The sequence below is a fragment of the Mauremys reevesii genome, linkage group 7 (assembly GCF_016161935.1).
Source record: "Mauremys reevesii isolate NIE-2019 linkage group 7, ASM1616193v1, whole genome shotgun sequence".
In the NCBI taxonomy this organism is placed as follows: domain Eukaryota; kingdom Metazoa; phylum Chordata; order Testudines; family Geoemydidae; genus Mauremys; species Mauremys reevesii.
In genome coordinates this window covers 2595208-2611182 of record NC_052629.1, presented here as the reverse complement: position 1 = coordinate 2611182, position 15975 = coordinate 2595208, and the positions used below count along the sequence as shown (strand labels likewise).

Below are 15975 nucleotides of genomic sequence, written 5' to 3'. Positions count from 1 at the left end.
ACATTCAGTGGCTGGAAGTGGAAGCTGGATCCATTCAAACTACTCAGGAAGTAAGTGCAGAATCTGGGGGAGGGGTGTTGGGCTCATTAACCAAGGGAACAACTTACCTAGAGCTGTGGTGGGTTCTCCATCGCCTGGCGTCAGGCGCGGGTGTCTTTTAACGCAGCCTCTCCAGCTCCACCAGACCTTACAATCCGGCCGCAGGGAGAGGCCTGTGCTCTGCAGGGGGTCAGCTGTGATGATCCGAAAGGTCCTTGCTGGGCTCAGAGGCGACCCAGGGGCCAGCCCGCGGGGGGCAGATGCCGAGTGCTGAGTACTACGAAGCGAGGCCTGGCCTGGGGCAGGCTCTGCTACCGGAGAGCAGGCGGCGATTCCCAGATCAGAGCCAGAGAAACACCCGAGCAGCCCAGTCTCCGTCCGCTCCCCATTTCCCAGCGGGTATTTGCTGCGGGCGGGAGTCAGGGCGGCTAACGGGCGCCCAGGGCCAGGAACAGTGAGGCTACGGGGTGACCCAGGTGAGGATGTCAGCAGTGCAGTGAAGGTGCTGGGCCGATCACAGGGGCGGGTGGGCGAGGCTCTGTGGCCGCTCAGACCAGCCATGCATGTCGCTCCCATCTGGCCTTTGCGTCTAGGAGTCTATGGCTCCAACCCAGCAGCGCCCCCCAAGCCCCCCCATCCCTGGCCACTGCAGCCGAGGAACAAACGAGCCAGGGGACGCCAGCCACTGACTCAGCCCCGCGGAGCCCTTCCCAGGCAGGGGCTGAGGATCATTAGCAGCCCGTGTAGCACCCTGCTGAGGGGACCCCACGAGGAGGCCTCCGGGTCGTCCAGCCAGACTGCGCTCACCCCACGACCCTGCACAGGGAACTGGCCCCGCCTCTAAACTCTCTGTCAAACTAAGAAGGTGGGAAGAAACCCGCCGGGCATGAGTCTGGAGAGCAAAGTGCCGCCTTGTCTAGTGGCTCGGGGGCTTTGCCCATCCTGAGGCCCAGCAGGCCGGAAGCCAGGCCTGCCCCCTGCGAGATGCCTGGCTCCTGCCCCGCAGGAATGGATTTCACCCACCAAACCACCATTGGAACCAGCAGGTTCTACCGCGGAGAGCCTGGCCCAGAACCTCAGTGAGCGGGGGGGCCTCGTCCCAGGTCCCGGCCGACAAGCCCTCACTGCCTTAGCTAGCCCCCGTTCTGCCCCCCCCCAGCAAACACACCATAGATCAAGTGGGCCACTGAGTCCGAACCCCCCTCCCCCCCATACAGGCAGTCACACCCCCCCCCCCCAAAGCCAGGTGGGGTGGGAAGCCGGCAGCTATTCTGTATATACCTGAATTCGTTGGTCTCCATAGCCAGGCAGCCAGCACCACCTCCCACCGGATCAAATCTCCTCCTCTGCCCCAGACCAACTCTGATCTCGGCCGGGACTCAGCCTGCTCCGAAAGCAAAAAAGCCCCTTTTCTCCCCACAAGCTCTCGAGTCCTTGCTGACCTCAATACGGGGCTCGCTTCCTTAGGTGACTTGATCGCAGTGGAAAAGTATCTTCACAGGGAGAAAAGACCAGGTGCTAAAGGGCTCTTTAACCCAGCAGAGCCAAGCACAACAAGGATCAGTGGCTGGAAGCTAAAGCCATTAGAAACGAGGCGCAGATCCTGAACAGGGAGGGTGATTAACCACTGCAACAACCTGCCAAGGGAAGCGGTGGGTTCTCCCTCTCTTGAACCTTCTAATCAAGACTGGCTGCCTCTCTGGAAGACGCTTTAGCCAGGATGAAATTCTACGCCTGTGCTATACAGGAGGTCAGATTATGATCGGCTGGTTCCTTCTGGCCTTAAAATCTATGACTTCAGTGGGAGCTGAACTCTTCGGAAAATCTGCTCCCGATCGTGTATGCTGAGCCCTTGGGACTCCAGCCCTAAAAGGCTGAACTCAGCTGCAAATCACTAAAACCTCCTGGTCCTACCAGTTCCAACCAGGTTCTTCATTGCCAGGCCTCACTCTGTCCCTCTCTAAAAACCTTCCTCCCCCTACCCCACCCTTGAGCCCGGACAGCAGACAAGCCCGTTCGTACTAATACAAATTTTAATGCACATATTAAATAAATATTTCAAATCATTTCATATTAAATTTGTACACAACAAAAAAAACCCTCAAGGAAATAAAAACAAACAATCAAAGAGATCGGCTGAGAAGCCACCCGAGTTCTGGCTTTGATAGAGCGTCTCTGGTTTTTCTCCCCATTCACAATCTTTGCAGAGTCCTCCTAGGGCTTGGTTCAGAGCCAGGATGGCTGGAAATTTTTCCATCAATATTTTCCCCCAAAGGAAAACTGGGCATTTGACACAATGAAATTTGTCATTAAAAATGGCAGCTTTCCTCAAACCAATTCCATCTGTGTGCTGGAGGACTGGAACCTGAAAAATTTGGCCTGAGAATGGAATATTTTTTTTAAAATTCAGACAAAAACTGCTGAAAATTTTTTGGTTTTTGGAATTTTTGTGTTTTAGCCAATTTTTTTTTCAGTTTTCAATGAAGAGTCCCAATACTTCATGGGGACAAAACCCCCGTTATCCAACCCTCTCTAGTTCAGTCACTGCCCCCTGCCCTCCATCACAGCTTGAGAAAATTCCCAGGTTCCTTTGGTTAACAGAGGGGCCATCTCCATTCAGGATTTTGCCTGGGGGCATCTCTATCCCCCCATCCGCTCCAGCCTCCTGTGGAAAGACGGGGAGCTGGGAAAGAAGCAGTGTTGTGGGATCAGAACAGTATCAAACCACCCATTGTCCAGCTAAAGAAATAGATACTTTGATAGTGGAAAGCCGTAGGCAACCCAGTTACCACCAGAAACCCAACAGGCGTCAGAGTAAAGCTGGGGAAAGAACCCAGGAGTCCTGGTCCCTAGTCTTCAAATCCCTCCCCCACCTCTTCTATTTCCCATCTTTTTTTCTTTTCAAATAAGCAGCCGTTGCTTTAGTTTAAGTAGCACTTTGGTCCCAGACTGGGGTGGGGGTTTGTTGTTGTTGTTTGTTTGTTTGAAAACGATTTTTGCCCCCTTTCCCCTAGAGCTACAGAACTAAAACACAAGCCCAACCCGACTAGAACGCGTCTAAGTGAAGGGCCTTCCCCATTCCCGAGTCTTTGAACATTTCGTTGCTTTTTAAAGTTGGAATACAAAAATAGAGCCTCTTTCCTTCCTTTCTTTTCTTTTTGTAAAAAACAAACCAAAACAAAATTATAAACAACTAGATCAGGGCGTTTTTTTTCCTCCTTTTTTTCCCTTTTTTAATAACCGTATAAAAAAAAGTCTCTAGTCACAGTCCAGCACATGTCTACGCAGAGAAGGGGGCGGGGCTTGGGAGGCAGGGGGCGGGGCAAGTCAGGGGCCCGGCCGAGGGCTGGAGTTTCGAGTCCTTTTACTTCTCCGGTTGAACGGGTAGTTGAGGAACTCGAAGCGCCGGTGGGGCTCGGTGGTCTGGTGGCCCTTGGGAAGCCTCTTCATGAAGTGCACCTCGCGCTGGTGCTGCCGCGTCTTGGAGCCCTTGCGGGGCCGGCCCTTGCGGGTGAAAGCCATGTACCAGCCCTCGTACTTGGCGTTCTGCAGCGCCGTGTAGTTGTTCTCCAGGACGATCTCCGTGAAGACGCAGTCTTTGCCTTTGCCATTGCTCTGCGGGGGGGGACAAAGATACAGTCAGCAATGGTTGGACTTCACTGTGGCCAGCCCCAGCCACCCCCAAAGCAGGAACCAGGCCCCCAGAATCAGGAGACTGGCTTCAGAAAAGAGCTTTGGAAGCAATAAATGCGGGAGTCTGCTCCGAAGCCTGAAGGGGTCACGTTCACACTGGTCTCGTCTCCACAAGCACCAGGGAGAGACTATAAATGAAAGCTGGAGTCTCCCGTGATCCCCCGGCCCCAGGAGGTGGCTTTAAGCCACGATTCGGCAGCACTGCGGTTTGTGCTGCCGCAGAACCAAAGGACGTGGCCATCCGCTCTTTGCAGGAGCTGGCTGGTACTTCCTGCTCCCGGCTAGGCCAGAGACATCCCAGGACACTGCGGGCCGGGTCCTAGTTCTGCCACCGTCGTCATTTTCCCTCCCTCCCTGGTTCCTACATCTCTCTGCTCTGGGACGCAGAACGAACAATAGCAGGGACGCCGCCCTGACGTCTTTATTTCAGGTTCCCGGGCGACGCGCTTCACAAATCTGAACTGATGTCCTTGGAACTGGTGTTGCAAAGAAGCATTTTTCTACCCATCTCACCAAGTGAGAACCTGAGGCACAAAGAGATGAGCTGACTTGCCCACACCACCCGTGGCAGAGACGGAGTTAGAACCCGGGAGTCCCGTCTCCTTGTCTCCTGCCAGACGGCGCTCTCGCCCTGAGGAAACAGCAGGACAGACTCTGCGCTCTGGCTAGTCCTGCCAGGAAACCCCAGAAACCTCAGCGGGAAACTTGCTCACGGGAGATTTCCAAGCACTTGAGGATCCGTTCAGTGTTGGCCAAGCACCGCGCCTGCGCTCTGCTCTCGTCTCGGGCCCCTTGGAGACCCCCCCCCCCCCATCGCTCAGGTCTCTATTTTAATGCTCTAACTCAGGGGCAGTCAACTGGGTTTTGTCAAGATTAGGGTGACCAGATGTCCCGATTTTATAGGGACAGTCCCAATTTTGGGGTCTTTTTCTTATATAAGCTCCTATTACCCCCCACCCCTCCCCCAAATTTTTCACATTTGCTGCCTGGTCACCCTAGTCAAGATCCAAATTTCTTAGTCAAGTTATAGTCAAGGTCCAGACTCCAGAGAAAATAATAAAAAAATAATAATGATAACAAGTAAAAGATTTTGGGGTCTGTTCCAAAGCTGGCGGTCCGGATTCGGCTCGCGGTCCAGTCCGGATTCGGCTCGCGGTCCGGTCCGGATTCGGCTACCTCTGCTCTAACTGGGGCGTTAGTCCTCTATCCTCTCCTTTGATTGGCTCAAATTGCATCACATGACTGCTTAATTTGCAGCCGAGAAGGGTGGGCGCGTGCGGAGGAGGAGCGCACGGCGCACTTCCCAGGCCCCCGGTGGCCACAGTCACGGTTAGGAGGAAGGTCTCACTTCCGCTTGGGAGGAATGTGCTGGACAGGACAGGACGCTGCGCTGCAGATGGGACAACCCTAGCCCCAGGCTAGGGCAGTTCCTCTGGCCCTGCTGGAACACCTAGTGCCTGAGGCCGCAGGCCAGGGCACGGTAGCACATTTCCCGTGAGCAGGGAATAGTCGCTCTCGCTCTGAAATGCAACTCTCGGCAGCTCCCAGGGTGCTCAGTGCCTGGGAAAGCGCACGCCCATGTGACACACCCATATACACACGTCCTGGTAGGCCCCTCCAGCCCCATCGTGTGCATCTCCTGGAGCATGGAAGGAGACAGGGCTGAACCCAAAGAGCTCTGACACTGCATCCCAATCCCCGACTTGCAGTGGGGCACTAGGGGTTGGGCTCCAGCTCCGGACACGAACCCCTCGAACCTGGAGGGGAGTTTGGCTACCAATCCAGACCTAGATCCAACTGCCCTGATAGTACAAACATTTACACACATGCTCAGTTATACCCACACAAACAGCCCCTCACTTGTCTGTACAGCTCCTAGCACAGTGGGGTCCTGATCCTGGACAGAGCTCTGTAGGCACTGGTGCAATCACAAGGGACCTTGGTATTTTCCATATCCCTCCTGGCGTGAGCATTAGGTATGTCTACACTGGCAACTGAGCGACCAAACGTTTGTTGTTCAGAGGTACTAACCACCCCCCGACCCTGAAAGACAAAAGTGTTGCTGCAGCAAGTGGCAGTGTGAACGCTGCTTGTTGGGGGTGGAAGTGTTTGCTGACAAAGAGCAGCTACACTGCCTGCCTTTTAGCAACACGGCTGTCACTGAAAGCTTGTAGTGTAGACAGAGCCATATGGCTTTGGCTACACGTGGCAGCGCTGCCACGGCAGCGCTTTGAAGCGCTAAGTGTAGTCAAAGCGCCAGCGCTGGGAGAGAGCTCTCCCAGCGCGTCCATCCCCCCACCTCCTCTGTGGGAAATGGACAGCGCGCTGGAGCGGCCTCCCAGCGCTGGGCTTTGACTACACTGGCGGCGCGCACGCAGCCAGCGCGCCAGCGCTGGAGAGGTGTGCTTCACCAGCGCTGCAAGCCTGCGCGCCAATTAGTGACCGCAGGCCAGCTGGGCAGGCAGGGGGAGAGAAAGAGACTGGGACTGATAGATGTGTAAAACCTCAACCCAGCAGCACTCGAGATGAGCCGGCGTCTCTAGCCCTCCTGGCTGGGATGAAACGGGCTCCTGAGACACAAAACTGAATGTGATCTGGGGCAGCCCTGTCGTAAACCAGCGACCAGTCCTGATCTCCCGCGCTGGAGCTGCTCTGATGCTGAAGCCCCGATTAAAAGGGCTGCAAATCTGAGGCTGGAAAGCAGCAAAAGAGGCGGGAGAAAGAGGGTGAAATCCAGGCCCAAGTGAAGTCCGGGGGAGTTTTGCCCCCAAAGTGGGGGAGGGGTTCACCCACCGGTTTTATTGAAATTGGCTGAATCCTTCCTGCTGGAGTACGGCCCAAGCAAAGGGGGAGTAAGGAGCCAGCATGTGGCCTGGCAACAGCAGCGCCTGGCGTTTCTGGAGCAGCCACTAACGCTCATGGACAGTGCGTGAGGACCCGGGGGGGTCACTTCACCGCCTGCAGAAGGGAAGCTGGCTCTGGGGTGAAGCCCGGAGCCTGGTAGCCGCACACAGCAACGCTGCACAACAAGCTGTGACAGGAAGCCCAGAGTGCGGGGATGGGCAGCACAGGAGCTCTCGGAGGGTGCAGTGTCATTTCCCACACTGGCCACCAGCGCTAAGAGTCTGGCTCGGGAGACGAATGCCCTGAGCAAGTGTTGGCCAGTCCGAGCCTTTGTAGCAAGGGGCAGGCAGCATCCCATATGCACATGACGCCATGTGTCAGAAACGGGGCGAGTCCTCAAACCCAAGGGGGAGCCCCCCTTTCCAGCCCTCAGCCTCCGCCTCGGGTTCTCACCAGCCCACGGATTGCAAGGACCTTACCAGTGCCCAGGGCCCCCCAGATCCTTAATACGGGTGCACACGGTATGCAGAGACCACAGGTCCCAGCATGCCTTGCAGCCAAGCCGCTCAGATCATCCATGCTGGGACCACTAGTCTCCCCGGGCTGCTCCATGTGACGCCAGTCCCTGGGCTCCCTGGGGGGCTGGGCACTGTTTGAGCACCCGGAGCACTAGCCGTGTGAGATGAGGTTTGGCTCCTTGCTGGGGCCCCGCACCCCGATCCGAGCCCAGGCGCTGGGACACTGAAGGCGGCTGCATGTGAGCAGTGAGATCAGGCCCCCAAGCAGATGGCAGGGTCCAGACAGCGCAGGGAGCTCCTAGTCCCTCACAGCCAGATCACACATGCAGCATCCGGAGAGAACTGGCCGGGGGAGGCGGGGAAGAGAAGCAGGTGGGCAGGGCAGGCAGTTCCTGTCCGGCAGCAGAGCCAGGCAGGAGGGGAAAGGGGACAGGGCAGCATCACTGCAAGGTGGAGAGAGAAATCAGGTTTCAGCAGGTTGCACTGACCCTTGCTCCTGCTCCAGACCAGGCTCTGGGGAAGGATGGACACGGCTGGAGACGCGGGCCAGGAGGTGCAGTTTGACGTGTGTGCTCCATTCATGCATGCAGCTGATGAGCCTGTGGCCAGCCAAGCCCCTGGCAGAGTCAGCGTGCGAGCGAGCGTGCGAGACACCTGGTGCGCGCCTGCCGAGCTAAGCCAGGCACACGCAGAGATCTGCTCCCTGGCTAGCCGACGGCAGCGACTGGAATACATGACAGGACACCACCCCCTCCTGGCTGAGAGGAGGAACTGCCCCAACAGCTCTTGATCCAGCGGAACCTCCTCCCACAAGAACTTCTTCCCACCGGGCCCTGTTTCCCCAGCGCTGAGATTCCTGCGTGCGCACAACGGACTCTGCTGCCCCGGGGACAGAGCCTGCGCGTCCCAGAGCTCTGCAAGCAGAAGCCGGCGTAGGAATTCCTCACCGGCCAGATCCCTGGCTGGTGCAAATCAGAGCCTACGGATTGCAACGGCACACCACCGATTTGCACCAGCCGCCGGGTTTCTTGTGTCCAAGCTAGGCTCTTAAACCAGGGCCTGCCTGAAGAGCAGTGAAATAAACGTGCGTGGAGCTATGGAGAGAGATAAAGGGCCCACAGGGATGAGAGCCAAAGAACTGCCAAGCTACATACATGCAAGCGGGGGCAGCAGCAGAACGGGGGCGCTGGTTGAGCTGGCAATGGAGGGGCCTGGGGGCGAGAGTGCAGGAAGCACAGGTCTGTGCACTGCCTGATCCCCCTCGGCCTCCCCCAGACGAGCACCAGGGAAGGGGAGTAACAAAATCTTCCAGCCGATCCTGGCCCGAGAGCGGAGTTTACCCTCCCGCCGCCCTGTTGGGAGTTCAGTGGGTGCGTACAGGAAGGGCCAGCCCCACGAAGCAGCTGAACGCTGCGGGTGCTGGTCCCAGAACCGCAGAGCAGCCCGGCTGTGTGTGAGGAGAGAGTCGTGGAATTCGCCCCGTGCCGCCCAGCTTGCCAGCCCCATCGCCTCCTTGACCCCCGCAGCCCCGTTCCCCCCTTCCCCGCCTCGACACCTCCCTCTGTCTGTCCTCCTCTTCCCTGCCTCCTGCCCTTACCTTGCCAATCAGCTTCCCCTTCTTGTTCATGCAGATGTAGAACCCGGTCTCGGCCCCTTTGATGCGCACGCGGCTCCCGAAGGTGTCCGTCTCCACGATGAGCTTGGCTGGGGGGAAGGAGAGGGGCCAGGTCATAGCGACGGGCTCCAGCAGGCACCCCCACTCCGCTCCCCACCTGGAGGGAACGCCCCCCCACCCTGCCGGTACCCGCGCCTGACTCTGAGCACATCAGGACCACAGTCGGCTTCCTGTTACGCCCGGGCTAGATCCGCAATCCAGCTGCACCGGAACCAGCACAGAGCAATGGCCCAGCTAGCCGGGCATCCCGCCTCTGGCCACCACTAGATGCTGCGGAGGACGCTGCACAAGCCCCAGAACGCTCCTCTTGCTGGGCCAGGCTAGGGTGAAGGGCGCGTATTGGGCAGAGAGGTGCCCCACTGCCAATCTCACAGGAAGGGCCCTGCCTGGGACTAAGGAGACCACAGATTCCCTAGGTGACCACGGTCCAATCGCTTAGTGGCTCCGTGCCTGGGCTTCCCCTCTGTGAGACGGGGATGACGGCCCTTCCCTGCCTCACAGGGAGGCTGGGAACATCACTAAGATCATGATGCTGGATCCTAAGAGCACAGGGGCCGCGTCAGTACCCCAGGGATCTAGACTTTAGGTGAGAGCTGCAATCCATACCGATGGAGATCGAGCAAAGTCACCCTGGCCGCTAACTCAGCACTGAAGGGACAGGCAGGGAGGCGGATCTGGGAACTGAATCCAAGGAAAGGGGGAGCTGCCTGACCCTCCTTGCATCTCCTCCCCCCTGCAGTTCAGGCCCTCGCTCGCTCTGTCGCTCAACGCCCCAGGCCCAAGCAGGCAGAGGGGGGCCTCTCTCTGCGGTGACTTTGTGGCTGGCAGGGGAGACGCCGACGGGCCCGGCCACCCTGCTAATGTGTTTCACCTTTGCGGGAGTGGAGGGGGCGTGTTGATTCGGGCTCCGTGTTTTAATGGAGCCATCGATCGGCGGCCAAAGGAGCAATGCAAATCGCCGATCGATGGCGCGCCTATAAATAGACCTGTCACCATCTCGTCCCTGCCTCCTCCCCGGGAGCGCGAGGGCCGGAGCCCAGCCGCCCGGAGCAGGGAGCTCCCCCCAGTACGTTAGTCGGGTTGATGCTGCCAGCAGAGAAAGCCTCTTGCAGAGGGAGCTATGGGAAAGCCCAGCAGGGACCTGCTCTTAAATATCCACTGGCCTGATCTGATCTCACCCTCCTGCAAACGGGGAATAAGCCTCTCAGGGTCAATGACGCTGCCCCGGGGTGAATGGGAGGAGTTAAGCCCTGTAACTACAGGATGCAACTGACATGAAACAGGACCAGATCTACTCTCCTGAATCAGCTGAGCAGCCCCCCACCCCCAGTCACAGCCCATGGCTGAGGCTGGCAGGATCGGGCCCTCATGAGCCTGTAGCAATCTGGGGAGCTGGTGATCAGAGCTTCCCACAAGGGCTGTCGCTGAACCTTGCTCTTCATGGCCTTGAGGACTGGAGCGCCCCCAAGGGCCTCTGGGATCACCGAGCATCGGGTGCCCTACGCAGGCCCATGACAAGCCAACGGGCAGGCGTGGATTGCACGGCACATGCGGACCAGTCGCCGGGATCTGTCATTGTCAGCTCAGCGCAATGGATTTCCCGCCAGACCTCCAAACCGAGGCTCTCAACGCACCTTGCAAACATTGCTGCATTGAGCTAGATCAATTAGTTGAATCAGCGACAATGGCCCCCATCTTACAACGCGGGGAGGGACGTAATGACGTGCCCAAGTCATTGGTGCATCCAGGAACGCCCTGGCTCCAATCAAACAAGCTGGTGCCTGGGGGCCGCGGGAGGCTGGACGTGCCCAAGTCATTGGGGCGGCCAAAACGGTAGAGCCGCCCCTGGCTCCAATCACTGGCAGATCCTCTCTCCCAGTCCACAGGACTCTGCCGTTTTGCAGACTCCTCCCATGGCAAGCACTGCTCTCCCTTTTGTTTTGGCCTCGTGTTGCTTGCAGTCCAACAGCTCCTGCATTCTGCCCCAGAGGCAGCTGCACTTCAGGGGAACGAAGCGATCAGATCTCTGGTTTGGAACGGTTCTGGGAATGCTTTGGGATCCTTGGGGATGCGGGCGCTGGATTGATGCGAGGGGCTGGGGCTTTTTAGAGAGGATACGAAACTACCTTTGAAAACCAAAGGGAAGAATTGCTCAAAGAGCAGCCAGACTGGGACCAATCTGGGACAGGGAGTGCCTTTCTTCTGATTAATCTGTACAGCACCTTGCACAGGGCATGATTGGAGTCCCTGGCACTAGCAGAATGCCACCACTGCCCCTGACATCACTGAAGCAAAGGCCCTGCCCTCAGAATCGTACACTATTGAGTCACAACAGGACAAGTCAGAGTCAGAGCTGCCAGCCTAGCACACCAGCTCACCCCGCGGCCCGGCACGCCGGCTCACCCCGCGGCCCGGCACGCCGGCTCACCCTGCGGCTGCAGTTAAGGAAGCCCTTTGAAAATCATCCCCGGGAGCCAGACCCCCCTAAAAGAGGGGTTTTGACATGCAGGGAAGCCTCAGCCAGGGGGCCGACTCCTCCGTTCCTGCAGGTCAGCTGGACAGATGGGAAGGCTTCAGCGAAGCAAGGTCCACTGAACGAGCAGGAATGCTTGTCCGAGCCCCCCAGCCTCCTGATGCCAGCACAGCCTCCCACCCCCCCACGGTCCGGACTGAGCCTGGCGCCCTGCTGTGGATCTGGCATTCAAAGCCCACTGGTACCAAGCCCGCTTGGACTGGGTCTCTCCCCCATGGGCAGGCTGAACTTTGAACTGATGAGCTGGAAAGAAGGACATGCCTATCCTCTGCCCCTCGCCCCCGTCACACCCCCTCCACCTCCTCTCCTGGGCCCGGCACCTCCCAGAACACATCAGCGCCATCCAAACATCTCCAAAAGCACAACTTGAGCCGAACAGAGTCCCTGCGACAGGGACCCCTTAGTGATCTGCCTCTGGAGGGGGCCAGGGGAGCGGAATTGATCGGCGAGGCAGTAAAAGGTTTAAAGAGCATTGATTTTCTTTCCCTTCGCTGATCGATTGACAGATCGGGGGGGGGGGGCAGGGAAGCCTGAGGAAGAGTGGCACAAACCCACAGCTTTAAAGATGCACATCTCTTTCCTCTCCGCCTCCTGTCCTGATTTATAGCCCTGTTGGTCGCTTCTGCTTCCCCGCACCAGCCTGGCCAGGGAGCCGCTCCGATGCTGGGCAGCTGCTCACGCCGAGGGTCCTGGAAGCACTCGGCTCCAGAGAGCAGCTCGATAGAAACAATGGGGGCGCAGAAGAAAAGACAAATCCCAGCCTGTCCCAGGGACATGCAGATCCCAGGGCTGTACGCTGGATTCGGGCAACCCGCGCCCTTCCAGAACCAAATCCCCCAGCCCCAAAGGGGGCATCCTGGCTTAAATCATACAGAAATCAGAGCACTTTGGGATCATTTCTGGGGGATCCAGCACCCTTTCCGAGTCACTTGGCCTGCGGACATTGTAATCCAGATTAAAGCCGCTCAGGGGTGTTTTTTGTCAAAGACACAACTCAGGAAGAATGAGGAGGGCTTTATCATCCAGCCCACTTTTCCCATAATTAAAAAGTCGGTCAAATATTGACAATTAAGACAAATAACCGAGAACAGTGCACGACATTAAGTCAGCAGTAAAAACGTCACAGCGGGGAAAGCGGTCAGTTGCGGAAATAAATCAACCCTTTTATTCCCATCCGAAAAATATAATCCAAATGCTTTTATTTTTTAATTTTTGTTAAAGGGGATTTTTAAATAACAGTTGTTGGGGTTGATATTTTTTTTTAAAAAAAGCTTAACATATTCAACTCTATTCTTTCACTTAAGTGACAGATTTATCCCAGTAAAATTATGTTTCATGCTAAAACTTTGAAGGGAAAGTGGCTACGTAAATGCTGAAAAAATGCAGCGAGACACACTTGATCCCCTAACTGGACTGCGAAGAGGAGAAAGTATTCAGGAAATGTTAAAAAAGGTGAAAGTCAGAAGAGTTTTAATAGCTCTTCCAGACATGGGGGTCTCTCTAGAGATTCATATAGAACAATCCCGAACCTCTATTTTAACATTTACAGACTTGCAACTCTTTTAAAACTTTACATCTGAAAAACTGCTTGTACTTTTTCTGTTTTAGATCATTCTTCATTTTTTTTCTTAGCTCTTCAAATGCTTAACCTTTTTTATTACTTTTTAATAGAGTTTTTCATGCTGCCACTAGCCCTCCCTCTTGCTGGCTTTGTTTAACTTTGTCATTATTTAAATTTGCAATAGCTGCTCTTCTTTTTTAAAATACATATAGATATAGATATATAAAACAAGAAGAGATTTTTTTCATTTCCTGGGAAATAATCTAATACCCTTTCAAACCTGGAGCTGCTTTATGCCAGGGATATTTCATTTGAAAGGTTAATATAGAGCAAGATGTGGAATCCACACTTAGCTCTTACTATTAAAGTTCATCATAAAATTTTCAGCCAAACCAAAATATATATATTTTCCGCTAATCTCTCTGAGCAAGAAGGGGAAATTGCCGCTAATACCAAAGAAAAACAGTAATGATTCGAATGCGTAGCACATATAAATACATACACATACAACAGACATGAGCGTCTCCTGCCACTGAATTGGCCAGGAGTGGGAGCCATCCTGTACCCTCCTAGCTGCGTTCCACATGGACGCAGAGACGGCCAAAGGCCCGCAACAATTTAGAGCATCCACAGCTTTGCTAAGACCCCTGACCTCCTGTATGTGTTTGACCATTTGATTGTGTAATTAACACACATGATCAAAGTATTTAAACTTTCACACGTCTTGGAGCTGCTCTGTCACGCTCTTTTCCCTTTGAGAGTGAAAGCTGCAGGGACTGGGGTCTTTCCATGGGTGCCCTGTCGAAGGCCCCATCTGGAACACCCATGCAAGTGGCCGAGGGAATCTGTCCCTAGACTGATCTCCAATTCCAGTCTCCCCACTTTTGTCGCTGGAGCTACACTGCAGTCCTCTTCACCTCCTTCCCCCTCCCTCCCTCCCTGCACCTTAGCTCCGGGCTAGCCCGGGGGGTGGGGGGGTGGAAGTCTGGGGCACAGAGTATATTTAAGGGAAATACCACTCCCATTCTGGGGTTAGGTCTAATTTGGCCCCCCTTCCAACAAATCAGTAACTCATTTATGTTTCTTTGAAGGGAATATTTGCAGCCATCTCCATCCTGGAGCCCAGCCTGCCACTGGCTGCAGCAGCTATCAGACGGCAGACCCTCAACGCACCCAGGATCAGGTGTAAACCCCCCCCAAAGCGCCTATTCCCTCCTTAGATACGGTGCCGCTTGGAACACACCCTGACAATTGGATCACGTCAGAGCTAAGTCTTATTATAAGCATTGATCCCCATGTTCTCCCTTTGCAGGACCCCACAACCCAAACGATTTCAATGATTCCTGGCGAACGAACAGGACGGGAACCATCAGTTACTACGCTGCACCGGTAACACTCCCCCATCACCGTCTGTTCCCCCGCCCCTGTGTGCGCCCCGTCATGTGCCCTTACCATGAGCATCCCCGTCCTCGGCCATGGCATTGATTTTCTTGTTGTCCAGGACTTGCACATGCTTTCCGCTGGTCCGGCTGTACAGCTGGTAGGTGCGGACGAGCCGTCGGCTGAGCTGATCCGTCACCAGGCTCTGCTCCCTCACATGCTGTGTAAAATTAGGTGGGGACTGAACAGTTACCTTTAGGAAATTAAAAAATATACAACACACCATTATAATCTCTGCTCCTCCGAGGGGCTAATGGGCTGTGTGACGGTCGCTGGCCTCCAGCGGGGGGTTACGAGGCAGCTAGTTTATATGGTGCCAAGCCAGGATCGCTACGGGTTGTAACACTCATACAGTGCTTTCCAAATGTAAAGTCCCGCACAAACATCAATCAGTGGCGAGAAGGAAATCACTGACTCCAGGGCTGCGCAGGTGATTACACCCAGGGCGGATTCTGACCTTAGTTATCTCTGGTTTAGAACCAGTGTCATTCCATTGACTTCAGAGGAGTTACTTTGGATTTATAAGGGTACAAGCCAGATCAGACTCCAGGCTGGTGCATACTGAGGAGCAAACTCCTCTCATTTACACTGCCTGCCGGCGAGCCACTGACTATAAGGGAGTTACTCCAGATTTACCTCCAAAGTGACAGCAGGATCTGTACCACTACATTATACATTGTCCATACATTTCTGTGGGAAGAGACTGGTTCTCGCATTATGTAACCACGGTCCTAAGGTGTCACCTCGCCGTGTGCATGTATATATGGGCAATATCATTCCCATTCATTTTTAACAACTGCTTCTCTCTCTGGCCCTTTGCTCTTCATTTTTCTGCTCTTTCAAACAACACCCTTCTGATTTTTGAGTCCTTGTTCAATGAAAACCCATCGATCGAGGCAGAGCCAAGGGAACCGTGCCTGAGACCAAAATAACCGATGGCACAGAAGGCAAACACAGCCACAAACGAACCCCCAACTGGACTCAGCCCTGTGTAGCAGCCACGGCAGTTTGCAATTGTTTTTCCCTCCCATAGTTATGAACGGCTCCATTTACACCGAGCCCAGCGAGGGGTTTCCCACCAGCAGCCACCCTCCCTTGCAAACATTCCGATTAAACAGAAACCCCTTAGCACCAGATCATTCACTGACCCAGTTCTCTACAGAACCAACTGTGCCACTGGTGGGCTTTTGTTCCCAGGGAACGATCTGGGGAGCACCAAATCTGCTTTTCCTCTGCCAGTCAAGTCTGCTCGGAATTCCCTGGCCCTGGGCTCAAATCCCTCTTTTAAGTCTGGAAGGTTTCGCTTGCCCCTGACATTTATAAAGACGTATTCTGAGCAAATGTTGAGGAGATCGCTCTTTTCAGCATCGCCCGAGCCCCCCGCCCCACCTCCATGTCAAACATGAAGGATTCCTCCCTGCTTCCCCAAAGCTGAGTTTATATAGATATCTCCCCCTGACAATTTAATCTCTCTCTCTCTCTTTGTCTGTGTATTTCCTGTGGATGTTTTTGGGGTAATATCTCTGGGTTCTCTTGCCAACTCTGATGAGGGTACCATGTGGAGAAGAGGATTGCCTGCCATACGGCTATTTGGGCTCCATCTGATACTCCAAAATATTGCAACTATGTTTTAACACAACTCCTTCTCGCTGGGTTGGCTCCTTTCCCTTTG

General features: G+C 55.1%; 1 protein-coding gene across 8 annotated transcripts in view; it reads right to left on the bottom strand.

The window, feature by feature from the left end:
* Positions 1 to 2128: 2128 nt before the first annotated feature.
* Positions 2129 to 15975, bottom strand: part of FGF8 (fibroblast growth factor 8) — a 47283-nt gene continuing 33436 nt past the window's right edge. For 5 of the 8 annotated variants that reach the window (XM_039546262.1, XM_039546259.1, XM_039546260.1 and 2 more), the window contains 3 exons: positions 14316 to 14496; positions 8692 to 8798; positions 2129 to 3654 (listed from right to left, as the gene is read on the bottom strand). In XM_039546262.1, the coding sequence (XP_039402196.1) occupies positions 3367 to 3654; positions 8692 to 8798; positions 14316 to 14496 (576 nt within the window). In that variant the 3' untranslated portion in view covers positions 2129 to 3366. The remainder of the gene's footprint in view (positions 3655 to 8691; positions 8799 to 14315; positions 14497 to 15975) is intronic. The other 3 variants (XM_039546264.1, XM_039546266.1, XM_039546265.1) reach the window with 1 other exon arrangement.